The 16,545-nt window shown below is 34.6% G+C and overlaps 1 protein-coding gene across 2 annotated transcripts in view; it reads left to right on the top strand.

Annotated features, from left to right (window-relative positions):
* The window catches only part of AP1AR (adaptor related protein complex 1 associated regulatory protein), a 58,623-nt gene that overhangs the window by 34,111 nt on the left and 7,967 nt on the right, over window positions 1-16,545 (top strand). The window contains exons 2-6 of one of the 2 annotated variants that reach the window (XM_004480860.5): window positions 1,268-1,316; window positions 3,709-3,735; window positions 5,622-5,647; window positions 13,451-13,547; window positions 14,737-14,835. In XM_004480860.5, coding sequence (XP_004480917.1) covers window positions 1,268-1,316; window positions 3,709-3,735; window positions 5,622-5,647; window positions 13,451-13,547; window positions 14,737-14,835 — 298 coding nt within the window. The remainder of the gene's footprint in view (window positions 1-1,267; window positions 1,317-3,708; window positions 3,736-5,621; window positions 5,648-13,450; window positions 13,548-14,736; window positions 14,836-16,545) is intronic. The other variant, XM_004480861.5, reaches the window with a different exon arrangement.

Below are 16,545 nucleotides of genomic sequence, written 5' to 3'. Positions count from 1 at the left end.
CCAGAATGCAGTGGTACTGGAAGGCTCGTATTTGGTTTTATTTGAGAAATGGAGAAGAGAGGAGAGAGTGGGGCACTAGATGTTTAGGGAATTAAAGGTATTGTGTTTACTGGAATGTTCTATAAATATTAAATGTCTGGAATGGCAATACCAAATCCTCTGGTTTTTACCAGTGGTCTTTGAATGGGTGGTAAAACTTATTTGTATCTGTCACCAAATGGACTGTGGCAGCAAAAATAGCACCAATAATTTCATTGCTCTCTTTATTCTTCAATCAAGATAATATGACATTCCTTTTCACTAAACCTGCTTCCCCACATGCATAATCATATACTACTTACAAAATATTCTGACTTGTCCTAATCCCAGGATTCTCCCCATGCCTAAAGGTGATGTTATCTCGCCATGAATTCTGACACATTAGGAACCTTCAATGTTAATTTGGGTCTCCATGGAGGAAACAAGTCCTCTCCTGCATCAATTTTGGCAGCAATAACATAGGGACCATATTAAGGATGGAAGTATTATAATTTCCTGGCACTTCCAGTGGTAAAGGAGCTTTAGTGACTATGTCCTATATCAACTTTCATACTGTAGCAGTTATGCGGACACATTTTGGAGAAGATATAATAAAAAGAGGTGCTTGTTTAACTATGTGTAATTTTTACAAGTAGGAGCAGAAGAGAATGGTTCAAATTAAAGCCAATATTTGGCCTTAATTGGAAAATATAATGTGATGAATCATCTGGTTGATGTGTATATGCATTTCTCTTTTTTTGCGTGTATGGGGAGAGAATAAAAAGAACCCAGAGATAATCACTCTTAATATATTAGCATATATGCTTTCAAATTTTTGTTCTTTTGCATATGTTTAACAAAATTGGGAGCATACTCTTGTATACATAATTTAACGCATCAGTATTTTAGCAAGTTATTTTTCTTGATGTCGTAAAAGTAAATTTAAATTTTAGCTCTCTTCTATGTAGTGAATATAGTAAAATAAATTAATTTTTACACTTTTAGTACATATTCGTACCAATATATATTGTTTGACTAAACACTATTTTAAACTCATAATTCTAAGTTTAAAAATCTGAATTATATATATTCACAGATAAATTCGGTGGTTCCTTTTTATAAATATATAAGATACTCCATGTTAGAGAATTTAATTGCTCCTAAGTAAATATGTTTATGCCACTATGTTAATTCTGTTTCAGGATTAATTGTGATTTTTAAAGTTGTTTTTCTCTGCTTTTCTTCCTAGATCCAAGTATTTTAGAACATGCTCAAGAGGTGAGCACTTAACTATAGAGGTGAGTAGAGTCATAAATTTGGTTGAATAGAAATACCTTCAGGAAGGCAGAAGGGATTTCTAAATAAAGAGGGAAAGATCTAGACCTAAATTTAGTATGGATTGTTATATTTCAATATTCTCAAACTAGTGAAGAAGGAAGGGATTGGGGAGGTGGGAAGGGAGAATGGATAGGGAGAAGAAATTTGCAGAAGATTAAGGTCCTGTTCTTCTAAAGAGAATTGATATTTCTACTTCAGTGTTTTGTTCTTGTTTTTTCACCATACACAGCTGAAGGAGAGGGAAGGGTACTTTCTAATAGAAATAGTGACTCGCTAAGAGTGATTCTGGAGACAAATGCTTGGCCTCCCGTGGCAGTGTAGTAGAATCAAAGCAGCAAATTGATTTTAAGCAACTCCCAGTAGAATCACTGAGTCACTTTTTCTTTGTTGAAAAACATAATAATAGAAATTACCATTTATTCCGTCCCTACTGTGTCCCAGCTGTTCCACTATAATTTTATTATGTTACTGCACATAATTCTTAATACAGTGGTATGAAATAGGTTCCCTATTTTATGGATAAGAAATCAGAGTCTTAGGTGAAGAAATGTGGCTATACTGCACAACCTGAAAGTGGCAGAACCTAAATTCTAGTCCCAAAATGCCTGGCTGCAAAATATGAACTCTGTTCTTCCCTACCTTGTAGATAGATAGATAGATAGATAGATAGATAGATAGATAGATAGATAGATAGATAGATAGATAGATAGATAGAAGAATTTATAGAAAGGAAGGAAGGAAGGACGGAAGGAAGAAGGAAAGAAGGAAGAAAGAATTTTTTCCCCTATCGGGTTGTGTCATCGTCTTTTTGGCGCATCGCTTTGCCGCGTGGAGGCCTATGCCTCTCCATGCTGCGCAGGTCTGAGATGCCTTCTTTCTTTTTTTACCAGGAGGTCCCAGGGATTGAACCGGGTCTTCCATATGGTAAACAGGAACTCAATTGCTTGAGCCACAGCTGCTTCCCAGCTACCTTCTATGTTAATAAGGAAACATATAAACCAGGAATTAGTTTTTTTTTAAAAATCAGTACTAGAAAAAAAAACAAGTTCAAGATAGTATGTAATTTTGAATAATTTTGTCATCTCTTTAGAATCTTGTATTTTCTAAACCTAATGGAGTCATTGTTTTATTCTAGATCTTTACAAAAAATAATACTAACAATGAAACACTTTTTCCTTTCCTTCAAGTGGTTATTTATCAAATTATTTATGTTTAAAGTACAGCTATTTTAAATACTGTAATTTCATAGTAATGACTTTCAGTAGATCATTTGGCATAACAGCATCTATCACATTATGATTAAATTATTTACTTACATTCCTATATCTAGCAAGACATTGCTTTGGGAGATAGGAACTACCATTTAGTACATTTTCAGTGAATAGATGAATCCATATAAACATTTAAGAAGTCTTATTCTTTCTAGCCCCTGTTTCTCATCTAGTCATATCTGACTAATTTCATGGTGGGAGGGAAGGTGTAATCCTATCCCATCTTATATCAAGACAGATTACTGAAGACATTTGTTGAACAACATAAATGACTGCCACGTTTTATTTCTACTTTGCTCTATAAGTTATTTAAGAACCGCAAAGCAGTGTTCATATCTAGTTCTTTATTGTGGCAGCATAATGTAGGAAATTATATATAAAATTGTTCAGTTTGCCTCCTTCTTTAATGGAAATCCAGGTTTTTCAGGAAGACTGTATTTGAGTCTACTAGTGTTTGTTATGAAAGCAAAAATATATTTTCTGGTATTAGAATATTAGCAAGAAAATTTAGTTTTAGCTGTCTAACCTATCCATGATATTCATATCAACCACAATTATTAACTACTGCTCTATGTCAAAGATGGTAAATATATATCCAGTGACCTTACTATTAAAGGGATCAAGGCATTCTTTCTTGCAGCCTAGATACCACCTCAGAATCTGTCCTAAACAGTAAAGCAGATAGCCTCAATTAATAAAATAGAGTTGACTTTCAAGATTGAATTTTTTTTTAAGTCTTGCTATTTCTACTTTAGACTGTATAATTTGTTCTGAAGCCAAGGGAATTGGAAAATTCTGGAACTGTGAATTTAAAACTCTGTTATGAAATATTCAATACATAAGTTATATAGAAAATTGCTTTAATTCATCTTGTCATTTTTCATATAAAGTCATAAATAGAAATAGTATCTTATAGGACTATTGAAAATATTGAATGAGCTAATATGCAAAAATGCACTTGACTTTAAGTATCTTACAAATATAAAGGTATATTATGTTTCAGATGGAAATGACTTATTTCTTGTGAGATATGTGTCTTAGACAAATATCCCTCCTAACATTTGGTTTCTTGTTCTTTCAGTTTGAAAATCTAGTAGAAAGTGATGAAGTAAGTATTTCCACAGTAGTGCAAAACCCATATTTGTTCCAATTAGTCATTAGTTATAATCTTTATTTATCCTTTTAAAATTTTAATTTAAATTTTTTTTTAGTTTTATAATTTTTAAATATTTTGATGTGTATTTTTACTTGTCAGTCTTGTTTGTGTCATTTCCATCTTTTACTAATTTATATTAACAAATCCAGAATTTTCTAGTATAGTGTATACAATACTATATTATAAAAATAATATATAACAGGTCTTTTGAACTCAAAGAACTCAAAAAGGGATTATTTCTAACCTTTGCTCTTACATAGGTAAAATACCTCAATATTCCAAAGTAGACCCATTCTTTTACCATAGTTTTCATGGATTTCTGAGGTTTGGATTTATACAATTTCAAACTTGAACCATTCATTACCTTTTAACAGTTATCTATGCTGATTTTCTACATTTAAACTCACCTAAAACTCAATTTTAAGATACACCCCAAGTAGAGAAGTCTTAAAATATGGACAGAAAAAGTGCATCTTAGATTCAGTGAAATGTGGTATATATTCTTATTGGAAGAACTTTAGTTTGTATGCTAATTTGTAACTTCATCACTAAACTAGTTTCATGAGTTTGTGCAAATTAACCTCCCTGAGGCCTCATTTTGATATCTCTAAATGGAAGATCGTTGCAAACTCTGACCTTTCATCATTTTTGTTTTCTAAGGAAAGGGAAAGTATATCAAGCCTTTCCTTTGAAAATTTAAGTTAATCTTTGGCCCAGCACAGAGTGTATACAGAATACTAGCCTCCCAATATAGTTTAGTATATTAAAAATTCTCAGAAGAGCTATTGTTAAAGAAAATTATTTAAACTTGTTTAACTCAGAGTTTCCCAAATTAATTTGGGTATTAACCATTTTTTAAAATAAAAATATAAATTTATTATCATTTGGTAGAACTATCCTAGCCTTTTGTTCCCCCAGCAAAATTTCTCCCAAATACTCTAAAATTTTCTTCATAAAACCTGGTTTCTTTACCTTCTTCCTAAAGCCTACTTTAATCTCTGTCTTTTTTTGTAAAATTTATGAAAACACTAGACGACACAATATTTTCAAAGCTTCTGACAAATACTAAATTTAAAAGAATTCTTCCACCCTCCAATATAGTTGATCCCAGTATCATATTGCTTTTTAAAGGAACTGGTGGTTCCATGTTTTTTCCTAAAGTGCTTTTTGCTTGTTTAGCCAAGGTTTTTGTTTTTGTTTTTGTTTTTGCTTTTGCTAACCAGTGTTTTTCTCTCGTGTCACATTTGGCATTTGATGAAAAGTCATCCTATTTTTTAGTGCTATTTCCTAAATTCACATAGAGCATTTGCAATTTTATTGCTGGTGTTACTTGTTTGAACTCTGTTATTAGGTGTGAACAGCTTCGTTGTGTAAGAGATATGTGTAAACTTGAATCAGTCTTGGAAATAGTTATGGTTTGCTTTGGAGGAAAAAAATAGATAATTTCATAACCCTGTGAAAGAAAAATATTAGTGGTGAGGGCATAGAGAATACACTGTCTAGTGCCATTCCAACTCCAGAAGTTTATTTGGAATATAATATATATTTGTTAGAAAAAGTTGAAAGAAATATCCAGTAAATGGTTTCCATATAATTAAGCAAGATGATAAACTAAATTGTCTTTTAGAAATAATGAAATTTTAAAGCTTTTTGTTGGAAAGACTTTTAATAATGAAAAATACTGAAAATAATTTTAATAATTAAAAATCAAAAAAATGTACTATGATAAAAGTGGATAAGTAGAAAATATTTTTTGTTAAATGAAAATTTTATTTGCTTGCTTTAAATAAAATTCAGCTAGTGAAACTTCTTTAATTGTTTAATTAATTTTTGTACAGGGGGAAAGCCCAGGAAGCAGTCATCGGTAAGGCTTTTTCTTTGTTTAAAAAAAAAAAAAACTCTACTGTGTGAACTCTGAAAAACTAAGAGTCCAGGCTGGGTTTACTTGCTTTGAGACATTGAACAGTACATTTTATAACCTTAGTTTCCTCTTTCTATGAGATTGAGGCAAATAACAAATACCTCAGAATATTGTTTGGGGCATTAAAGTGTTTTTGTGCTTCCTTTTGAAACTAAGTTGTTATATATTTTTCAGCTTTCTAAAAATCACTTAATATTGATAAATACATTTCCCTTAAGATTTTTAGCATTATCCCACTTTACCTTCCTTATGACATTATAAAACTTAATTTACTAATTGGAAGTTTTTATACCTTTCAATAAGAGCCTTAATATTATAATTTATTTAAACAACCTCTATATATTCTATTAAAATTACATTACTTGAAAAAGGAGCATCTATCTTTAACTCAAAAAAGAGTATTTAATATCAAGAAAATATTGACATATAATACTTGATATTTTGAATTCGTGTTTCTCACCTTTCTTAGTTTAGCAAACATTTATTAAACAACTACCATGTGCCTGTCACTGGGCTAGGCACTGGAAATTTAAAAATCAGACATAGTCTCTATGTTAGAAGAACGTGTTGGTCTGAGAAATAGATCTCTGAGATATCTAATTTCAATATGTGGTAGAAAAAAAGATTAAATATTGGGGTTATAGAACATGTTAGGAAAACCTTGGAAGAGGGGCCCTAAGCCCAAAATGTATAAGGGGAGGTGTGTCTAAGAAGACTTTTCTAAGGAGGTGACAACTTGCATTGATCCTTGAAGGGCTAGTTATGCAGGCAGAGGAGGAGGGCATCCCAGACAGAAGAAATTACATGAACAAAAAAATGGAGATGTTATACAACATGGTGTTTTAGGGGATGGGGGAGAATGACAAGCAGCCTTTTTTTTACTGTAGTATAAGTTTAGACAAATGGTGATAGATGAGACAGATGAGAAGTCAGATCATAAAGAGCCTTTAATGCTACATTAATTAGCTCAGACTTTATCTTGAAGACAATTGAAACTCACTTACTCTTCAGGTGGAACTGTCTAGCATTTGAAAACTAAACTTCAAAAGCTCTGGGAGCGTTCACCTTACCTCAGAGAATTGCAAATTAAACACCAATGGGGTACATTTTCACAGTCACTATAATGGCTAATATAAAAAAAGACCAACCAATCCAGATGTTAATGATAATATGGAGCAATTAGAATTTTCTACTCCTGATGGGAGTATTAAAAGATTACAACTGCTTTGGAGAACTGCTTGGAGGCTTTTAAATAAGATTACCTCTACCACTAATTTAGCAGTTCTACTCCTAAATATTTATCCAACAGAAATGAAAATACATGTCCTCAAAAGACTGTACAAGAATATTCATGGGAGCCTTATTGATAATAACCAAAAACTAGAGATGTCCATCAGTAGGTGTATAGATAAACAAATTATAATGTATTTGTGTAAGGAATACTTCTTAGTAAAAAAAAAAAAAAAATGAGTGAATCCCACAGACATTATATTGAGAGAAGTCTGGCATAAACACAAAATTCATACTACATAATTTATGTATATGAAGTCCAAGACCAGGCAAAACCTAAGGTATGGTGATAGAAATCAGAAAATTGTTGGAGCATGTTTTGATCAGCCAAAATGAGTGCTGATGCAAGTACCAGAAATCTGTTGACTTTTATAAAGGATATTTATTTGTGGTAGAAGTTTACAGTTACAAGGCTCTAAAGAGACCAACTCAAGGTACCATAAGAGGTACTTTCTCGCCCAAAGTCTGTTGCCACACATTAAAGCAAGATGGCGGGCGATGTCTATGAGGGTTCACCCTTCATCTTTCCTCCTAAGGCTCCATGGTCCCAGCTTCTTCTGATCTCAACTATAGGCTGGAATAGGGCTAGTCTCTCTTCTTCTGGGGCTAGTTTCTTTCCGGACTCAGCTGCTCTGTCCTCGTCACAAGTCACCTGTAAACTATCAGGGTCATCTCTCTTCCTGGGGCCACAGGATCCTCTGCGTGTCTTCTTTGTGTATCTGTTACTAAGCGAGAGTCTGTTTTATCAGCCCACCAGTGGGGCTAGAACTCAATGCTGAGTCGCACTTTAATGACGTGGTTGAATCAAAGCCCTAATCCTAACATAATTTACTCAGAAGTCTCAGCTGAATCTAATGCAGTCATAGGGTTATCACAACCAGAAGAACAGACCAGTTTACAAACATAATCCATATCTCTTTTTGGAATTCATAAATAATATGAAATTCCCACAGGGAGTGAAGGGTGAAGAATTGACTGAAAAGGGTCAAAGGAACTTTGTGGAGTGATAGAAATAGTGGTGATTACATGGATATATGCAATTGTCAAAACTTAATGAACTGAACTTAATCTCTATGTGTTTACTTTTATGTAAATTGTACCTCAATTTAAAAAAGTCCTAGCTAGAAGTTAGGGCTAGAGGAGCATATACAAGACATTGAACATGAATAGTTAAAACCATGATAGTTTTCAAGATCACCTAGGTATGGTGGGATAGGAAGGAAGGGGCATGGGTGAGTGGTGGAGCATGGAAAAAGACAGTTGTCTGAGGATTGATTAGGCAGGCACTGGAAGAGGATTCTGAAGATGACCTAGAAGCAGTGGGCAAAAAGCACTAGAAGAACATGGGATACAAAGGCATTGAGCAAAGATAGCATGGGGAGGATGGTCAGCACTGTGTCACATGAAATTGAAATAAGGATTTTAAAGTGCTTATTGTAATTGACAACTTAGAAGCCATTGATTACCTTTGTTAGAATTATTTGAGAGATGGAAATGATGAGAGCAGAGACAGACTACAGTGAGTTGAGCGTGAATGGGACATAAGAACATAAAAATAAGAGAAGCATAGTAGTTAAGGGCAAGGAATCTAGTGTACCTGGGTTCAAATTCTAGCTTTGCCACATAGTACATGTCTGAGTTCTGCCTTGACTGCTATGACAAATAGCACTGGTTGACTTAAGCAGCAGGAAGTTATTGTCTCATGGTTTTGAAGGCTAGAAGTCCCTCAGTAGGCCATGCCTCCTAAAAGTTGTAGTGTCCTGGAGCTGGCTAGCTGCAATCCTTGTGGTTCCTTAACTTGCATCTCTGCCTCTGTCACATGGCAATCTCCTTCATTTCTCTGACTTCTAAATTCTGGTTTCTACTTCTGTGTCCAATTTCCTTTGCCCATCCTCATGCAGTTTGGCCTAATCTCAACTAGTAATAACATCTTTAAAGGTCCTCTTTATAAATGGGTTCATACCCACAGGAATGCAGATTAAGAAGTAAACCAATGCACCTTGCTTGGGTACATTCTTAACCTCTCTTAGTCTTATTTTGCTCATATGGATAATCACCTTATAGAGTTGTTATACGAATTAAAATTAGTTAATATATGTAAAGCTCTTAGAGGAGAGCCTGGCATATAGTAAGTGCTGGTTGTGCTGACTCTTGATAGTATACATTTAATTTCAGGAATTTGAACTGAAATGGGAAGGAGAAGAAGCAAGTCAAATGAAGGATTTTCAGCTTCTTTTCTTTCTTGCATTTCTTATATCCTTTCTTCACATGAGCAAGAGGTGAAAAAGCAGACAAAAAGAAAAGGTTGAAGATACAAGAGAGATGCTGATTAATGTAGCAATGTCCCAAAGAATTCTCTAGAGCACTGCGCGGGGGTGGGGAGGGGAGGAATGAAGTGGGAGGAAGTTGGGAGTGGGGTATCAGCAATGAATGAACCAAGAGTGTAGGTGAAACAGGTGACCTCGAACAGGTAAAGGAACACCTCCTCTTTAAAGGATCAAGGGAAGAATAGGATATATACTTAAGCTTACGAGGGGCTGTGGAAAGAAGTTAAGAAAGTTCATGGTTGATGTGTTCTTTTTCTTAAAATGAAGTGAAATTATCTTCTAAGGAACTTAAGGAGTATGTGAAGATTTTGTTAGTAGGTTGTTAGAGGGTATTGACTGTGTATAAGTAAGAGAAATATTGCTTGGGGCTGAGGGGTAAATTGTTGGATTTTCTCTGGCAGCCCTTAGCAGAAAGGGCTAATTTTGGAAATGATCCAAGGTCAGGGTGAGAGTGAAATGGGTGAACATGGCATAATGACTGGTATACAAGAAAGTTATGTGTGTTGGTAAGAAAGTAGTTCAGGTCCATCGAAGGGTCCACATTAGTTGTAAGTGAAATAAAGCCCAATGATCAGGATAGATGGACCGAGACAAAAGGGAAGGATCAAGGACTTAGAGAGCCCCAAGTGATTAAGCAGGGTGAATTGTAGGGTGGGTGGAAAGGAAAGTGTAAGAGCCCCAGAATGATATGAAAACTGAGATTAGAATGTGGACTGCTAAAGTTTATATTTTATGATGAGCATTCTAGGACAGGATCTGGAGGATACCATCATAGTAGGTTAAACAATGAAAATGGAGCCAGGGTAAAGGTAAATGGAGTCTACGTTTCTTAAAAGGTAATCGTAGTTTTAAAAACTACTCTAATAATAAATTTTACTCATATACCAGAATAAGGCAAATGTTAGAATATATACTTTTTTACTCTAACAATTGAAATCATAACATCAAATTACTTTAATACAATTTTTAAGTCCTCTGCCTTGAAATAACTTCAAACTTAGAGAACAGCTGCAAAAATAATGTAAAACCCATAGAGAAAATTCCAGCATAGCCTCCACACTCATACCCAGATTCACCAACTTCAACAGTTTGCCACATTTGCTCACCATTACATCATACATTCATCCATGCATCCAGTAATCATTATCTACCTTCTAAACATTTGAGAGTAGGTTGTATACATCTTGCTCCTTGAACACATTTCTATGTACATTTCCTATAAACAAGGATATTCACTTATGTAACTGCCTTAAGTACAGTTATCAAGTTCAAGAACTTTTAGTTCATATTCCAGTTTTTTCATATGTTCCTATAATGCCCTTTTGGACCTTTTCTCTTCCATTATTGGATCCAGTCCAGGATTATATATTGCATTTAATTGCCATTCTCTCTTTAGTTTTTCTTTATTCTTTTTAAATTGTGGAAACATATATACAACATAAATTTTCCCATCTCAACCACTCTTAAGCATATCATACAGTGGGATTAATCATATTCACAGTGTTATGCTACCCTCACTACCATCTGTTACCATAAGTTTCCCTTCACCCCAAACAGAAACCCTATACCCATTATGTGTTACCACCCTATTCCCCCTCCCCTGTTTCCCTGGTTATCTGTACTCTGTCTCTGTGTTTTTATATTCTAGCTATTTCATATAAGTGGAATCATACAATATCTGTCCCTGTGTGTCTGACTTATTTTACTCAACATGAGGTCTTCAGAGTTCTTCCATATAGTGGCATATATCAAAACTTCATTCCTTATTTTTTTAAATATCAATGTTACCAGTTACTCTAACACAAGATAACTACAATAACAATAAATCTGCTTTGGTCCATGGTTACACTCCCCTCTTATTTTTGTTCATTTCTCAAACTTTAGGGATTTAGAATGATGTCCATTCTGACTACTTCAGGCTATGAGGGGAAGTAGATAATAGAACTTCATTCCTTTTTAAAGCTGATAGTCTATTGTATTTGTATTTTTTTTATCCATTCATGTGCTGGTAGACATTTGAGTTGCTTCCACTTTTAATGATTGTGTGTAATGCTGCTGTGAACATTGATGTACAAATATGTGTCCAAAATGCTCTTTAGAGTATATACTTAAATATAGGATTGCATAGTCATGTGATAGTTCTGTTTAATTTTTTGAGAAACCACCAAAGTATATTTCACCGCAGTGCATCATTTTACATTCCTACCAACAATGTATGAGAGTTCCTGTTTCTCTGCATTCTTTCCAATCCTTATTTTCTGGGTTTTTTTTGTTGTAGTTCTCAGCCAATGCAAATCTGCTATTATATGCATCCAGTGTATTTTTAATCTCTTCCGCTGTATCTTTTACTCCTATATGATCTGTTACTTTTCTTTGCAAACTTTCAAATTCTTTGTGTTCAACCAGTGTCTTCCTAATATCCGCAATCTCTTTAGCCATCTCACTGAATTTATTAAGGGATTTGTCTGTATATCTGTGATTAGTTGTCTTTAATCCTATGTTTCGTCTGAAGGTTTAATTTGTTCCCTTGGCTGGGCCATATCTGCCTGTTTCTTAGCATGGCTCGTAATTTTTTTCTGGTGTCTTGACATCTGATTTTTATGTGTGTATTCTGTGCTCAGTTTCTCTCTTTAGCCTATGACTTTCTTTTTGGTTGACTTTTTACTAAAACGTCCTCTCTTCCTCCTCCGTGAATTAGTCTCCTCTGTTTTTCATTTGCCTCTATGTATTTTTAATCTTCCTTTGTTTTCTCTTGCTGTTTCCTGGAGGACTAATTTTGTAGAAGTTCCCACTGGATACAACCTTCCCAGCACTTGTTTCCCAGTTAAACACCAGTCAAAACAGGCTCAGGGGACCTATGAAGGGAGTGTAGATTGATTCTAATGTGCTCTGGAGAAGAGACCCGAAAGGTCTGCAGTCTTCTCTTTGATGTCTCCTCCAATCTAGGCTTTCCTAAAGTACCCAGCAGGTAGCACTCTTTATCTAATTGTTCCCTGCTGCCCTAAGTTATTCTGTGCGATTATTGCTCAGCTGACTTAACTCCTGATGGGGGCATGGTTGAGGCTGAAATTGCCAGCCTACTCTTGCACAACTCCCAGTGCCTGAGATCTGAGTTCTCTGATCAACTGACACGCTCTGTAATGTCCCCAGGTGGGTAAGGTAATCACTTGCACTGTCTTGAGAGAGAGTGATCAGATGGCTATTGTCTCCTCTCCTTCCTAGGGCAGTAGCTGTTAAATGTGGGCAGGGTGAATCCGCCCACCCTCCTTGAGAGAGTACATGCTTCCTCCCTATCCAGGGGCAACAAGTGTTCAGCAGCCCTTCAAGATGAGCAAGGTGCATCTGCCGTTGTTGCCTGCGAGAACCTGCATGCCTCCCCTCCATCCAGGGAATATTCAGGTCCAGTGTGAATCTGCCTTCTCTGCCCAGAGAAAGTGTTCAAACTATACCCAATTTCTACTTCTCCTGATTGTGGGGGCCTAATCAGTGGCTTCCAACCTAGGTGCTCTGGATCTGATCCCTACCACCAAGGGGGACCAGCATGTTTTTCTGTTACCCCTGCTTCCACTCCTGCCAGAGGTGGAGACAACACAAATGCTTTTGGCTTCTTGGTGACTTGGGAAGGTTTAAACCTCAGTTGTGCTCAAGATTGGAATCCAGGTAGCCGAATTTGCCAATCAACAGCTGTAGTTGGTTCCAGGCCACTTCCCCTCCCCTGCTTTTTAGAAAGAAAACTTCTGCTTCCATCCAGGCTCACCAGTGGGTGGTGAGCAACCACCTCTGCAACTGGAGGAATCTACTCACAAATCTTCACCGCAGATGGTCAGGCTCCTCTTCTGTTCTTCCCTGCGTGGTGCACTGTGTTTTTCTAGTCTCCAGAGTCCCCACACAGTTGATCCAGACTGATCCTGGTTGATTGTGGGGCGAACTGATAATGTTAGCACTTCCTGCTTTGTCATCATCTTGGGTCTTCTCTTTTTTGTTTTTGTTAATAGCCCTTCCAGTGGGCATGAGGTGGTACTTTAACATGCCTTTGACGGTAAATTTTCAGAATTTCACTGGCTCCGTGAGTGTTACCTGGACTCGGCTTTATCAGAACTTTTTCTTTTTCCCTTCTTTTTCTCTCTAGGCCTCTTACTGAGGAAGAAATTGTTGACCTAAGAGAGAGGCATTATGATTCTATTGCTGAAAAACAGAAAGACCTTGATGTGAAAATTCAAAAAGAGGTAAAGGGTCTTTTATGTTGCTTAAATATATGTTATCATAAAGCATCTATTTATAGGGAAGAGTTGTCATTAAATAATATATTGCGTACAATCATTGGATCTGTATTTAGATATGTACAGATAGAAGTGACTTAAAAGTAATAAACATTACTCCAGCCAATTATAATGTTTTAGTTTGGCTCAATTTATCAGAGATCATATTCTACCAAAAAAAATGAAGATAATACATTCTTGAAAAAATAATTCCTTAATTCACAAGTAGGAACCCTGGCAAAAACATGCATTTTTGTGTTAAAACCAACTTTTAAAATATTTACTGTTTCACATTATGTGCTCTTTGAAGTGTTTTTGTCTTCAACTTGCTCATTCTCTATAAGTGAATCAAGTATGTTTAGAAATCATAAATGTTATTTTCATGTTAATGTGTTTACAGAAATGGCCTATATAGCTTTTCTATTCACTAAATTAAATGGAATTAATCTTATTCTGGTATACATTTAAATAGTCTGTTTAGTACCAATTAGTGATTTCAAAAGCATTAACTTTAACTACACATAGATGCTAATATTAGTCTTAAAAAAATTGTGTTGAAACTTGATTTTTAATTTAGATTTGACATGCAGTAGGGTATCATTAAACCAGTTCATATGCTATTATGAATAGCAAGAACTTAAATTTGAAGGTAATTTTTAAATAGCTTGATAGTAAGAAAATAAAGGAGACATGCATCAATGTTAACTAGATGGAGAGTCATGAATTTTGTGAAAGCGTATTAGTTCACTTTGGTACACAGTAATATGATTGGCCTTAGTTTTGGAGACCTTGGTCTTGGAGGCCCAAAACCATAAAACTTATCAGGGATATATGTATTAGTACAATTTTTGAGGATAAATATCATTGCACATTCCGAAGAAAGAAAATAGTCTGTATACAAATTAGATTAGATACTACTACTTCATAATTCAACTTTTAAAGAATTTTAAAATGTGTTTGATATAATTTGATTTATTTTTGTAAAAGGAGAAATTGATACATGAGCAATCACTAAAATTTCAGTTATGTTATGCTTTGTAGAGATCAATTATTTTTTAATAATTTATTTTTGTTTTATAGTTAGAAACATTTAATTTTTAGAGCAGTTAGACAGGTTCTGATTTTGGTTAATCCTTATTGTTTTGTTCATACACAGTTAGCCTTACAAGAAGAGAAGTTAAGACTAGAAGAAGAAGCTTTATACGCTGCACAGCGTGAAGCAGCCAGGGCAGCAAAGCAGCGAAAGCTCTTGGAGGTGAGGGGAAAAGACCCCAACATATATTAGGGCTGCTTTTCTCCTTATTTTCTCTGAAAAATACTAGTTGGGACTTCTTTTTTCTAGAATTTAAAGGCTTTTTATTTAACACTGGTGTATACTCAGGAATTTAAAAGTCAAAATTAGTCAATCTTTTACAGCTGGAAATAACATCAAATTACATGCTTGATATTGGGTGCTGCTTAGCTTTAGGTTAGAAAAAGCTTATTCCTCTTTACTTAAAAAGGAATTTTAGTTTTCCAAAATCAGTATTATTTGGGAGAAATAAATATACTCTTAGAGAGAAAACATTGCAAAAAAAAAACCACTATATAACTTCTAAAGCATTCTTTAATGTAATTTTGTGAGTTTTTTTTTTTTTAAACAATTCCTTGTACTTTATATAACCAGGAAAGTGGGTGATTTTGCCCCTAGGGATATGCTTCATTTCTCATCTTTATTCTTGTGTCCTTAAGAGTTTGAGTCTGGATAAATCTTTGCCATATTATCAGGGACGGCAGTAGATATTCTGTATTTTACCATGCCATGTGCTAATATGACATACCCTAATGTCAGACAGTTGTGAACTGTGGACATTCATTGAGCCATAAGTGTCAGGAGCTCTATATAGTTTACAAGTTTCACCTTGTTTATTCCCGCACAACAATCCTAGGAGGTAGGTACTATTTTTAATTCCAACTTTATAGATAAGGAAACTGAGGTACAGAGATTTTAAGTAACCTGCTTGAGATCCTATGTTAATAAATGGCAGAGAGAGAGTTCAAAACTGAAGTAGTGTTAAGTGCATTTGTGCAAAGATCATGTCACATAATAATTATTGTAACTATAAGAGAAACTGAAAAATCGTGTCTGTCATAGTATGTGATTTCTCTGTGACCTGTCTCTTTTATCTCTTATTTGTGTTTGTGTTTCTGCACATTAATTATATTATATGGGAGAATTTTGTTTTTTTAAAACTGAGTTCTACATAATGGAAAAGTTTAAAATTAACTCTCACCTTTTACTAAGAAATAAAAGTATTTTTCCTGGTTATAATATAGGCCATTATTTTTGCTATAATAAATTCATCTATTGCCCACCTTTTAAAAAATAAAAGGTGGAATGCTTTTATAAAATGCATTTAAAAGCATTGCATATGCAGTATCTGTGTGAGTGATTTCCAAGATTGTCTGAACTTCCCTGACTATTTGATACAGGAATACATAGTAGTCCAACATACACTGACACAAAAACACACACCAATTAGTTTGATTTTCACAATAACTCTGAGTTTGGGAGGGTGGTGGTATTGGCATCTGTAATTTACAGATGAAAAAGCAGAGGATAAAGGACATACCCAAGACACAGATAAAATAAATATCAGAACCGTAACACATACAGTTCTTCTAATCTTATCTTTTATTATTTCTAAGCCAACTGAGCCAGGACTTCTAAATCCGTTGTGTTTATTGATGGTCATTTCACTCAGAATAGAACTTTATATACTGTTTTAACTATTCCTTTCATGTCCCTTTGCCTTGTAGTTATTAGGAAATTAGTTACAATAAGGATTTTGAGGACACTAATATGTATGTGTGTGTGTATATACCTGTTCATTTTAAAAGTTATTTTTATATCACTGAATTTCTGACCATTTATGGTTTATACATTGACAAATTGAAAGAAATTCTACCCATAAATAAGAGAATA

The sequence above is a fragment of the Dasypus novemcinctus genome, chromosome 1 (assembly GCF_030445035.2).
Source record: "Dasypus novemcinctus isolate mDasNov1 chromosome 1, mDasNov1.1.hap2, whole genome shotgun sequence".
NCBI classification, from domain to species: Eukaryota; Metazoa; Chordata; class Mammalia; order Cingulata; family Dasypodidae; genus Dasypus; species Dasypus novemcinctus.
This window is presented reverse-complemented; position numbering and strand designations above follow the sequence as displayed.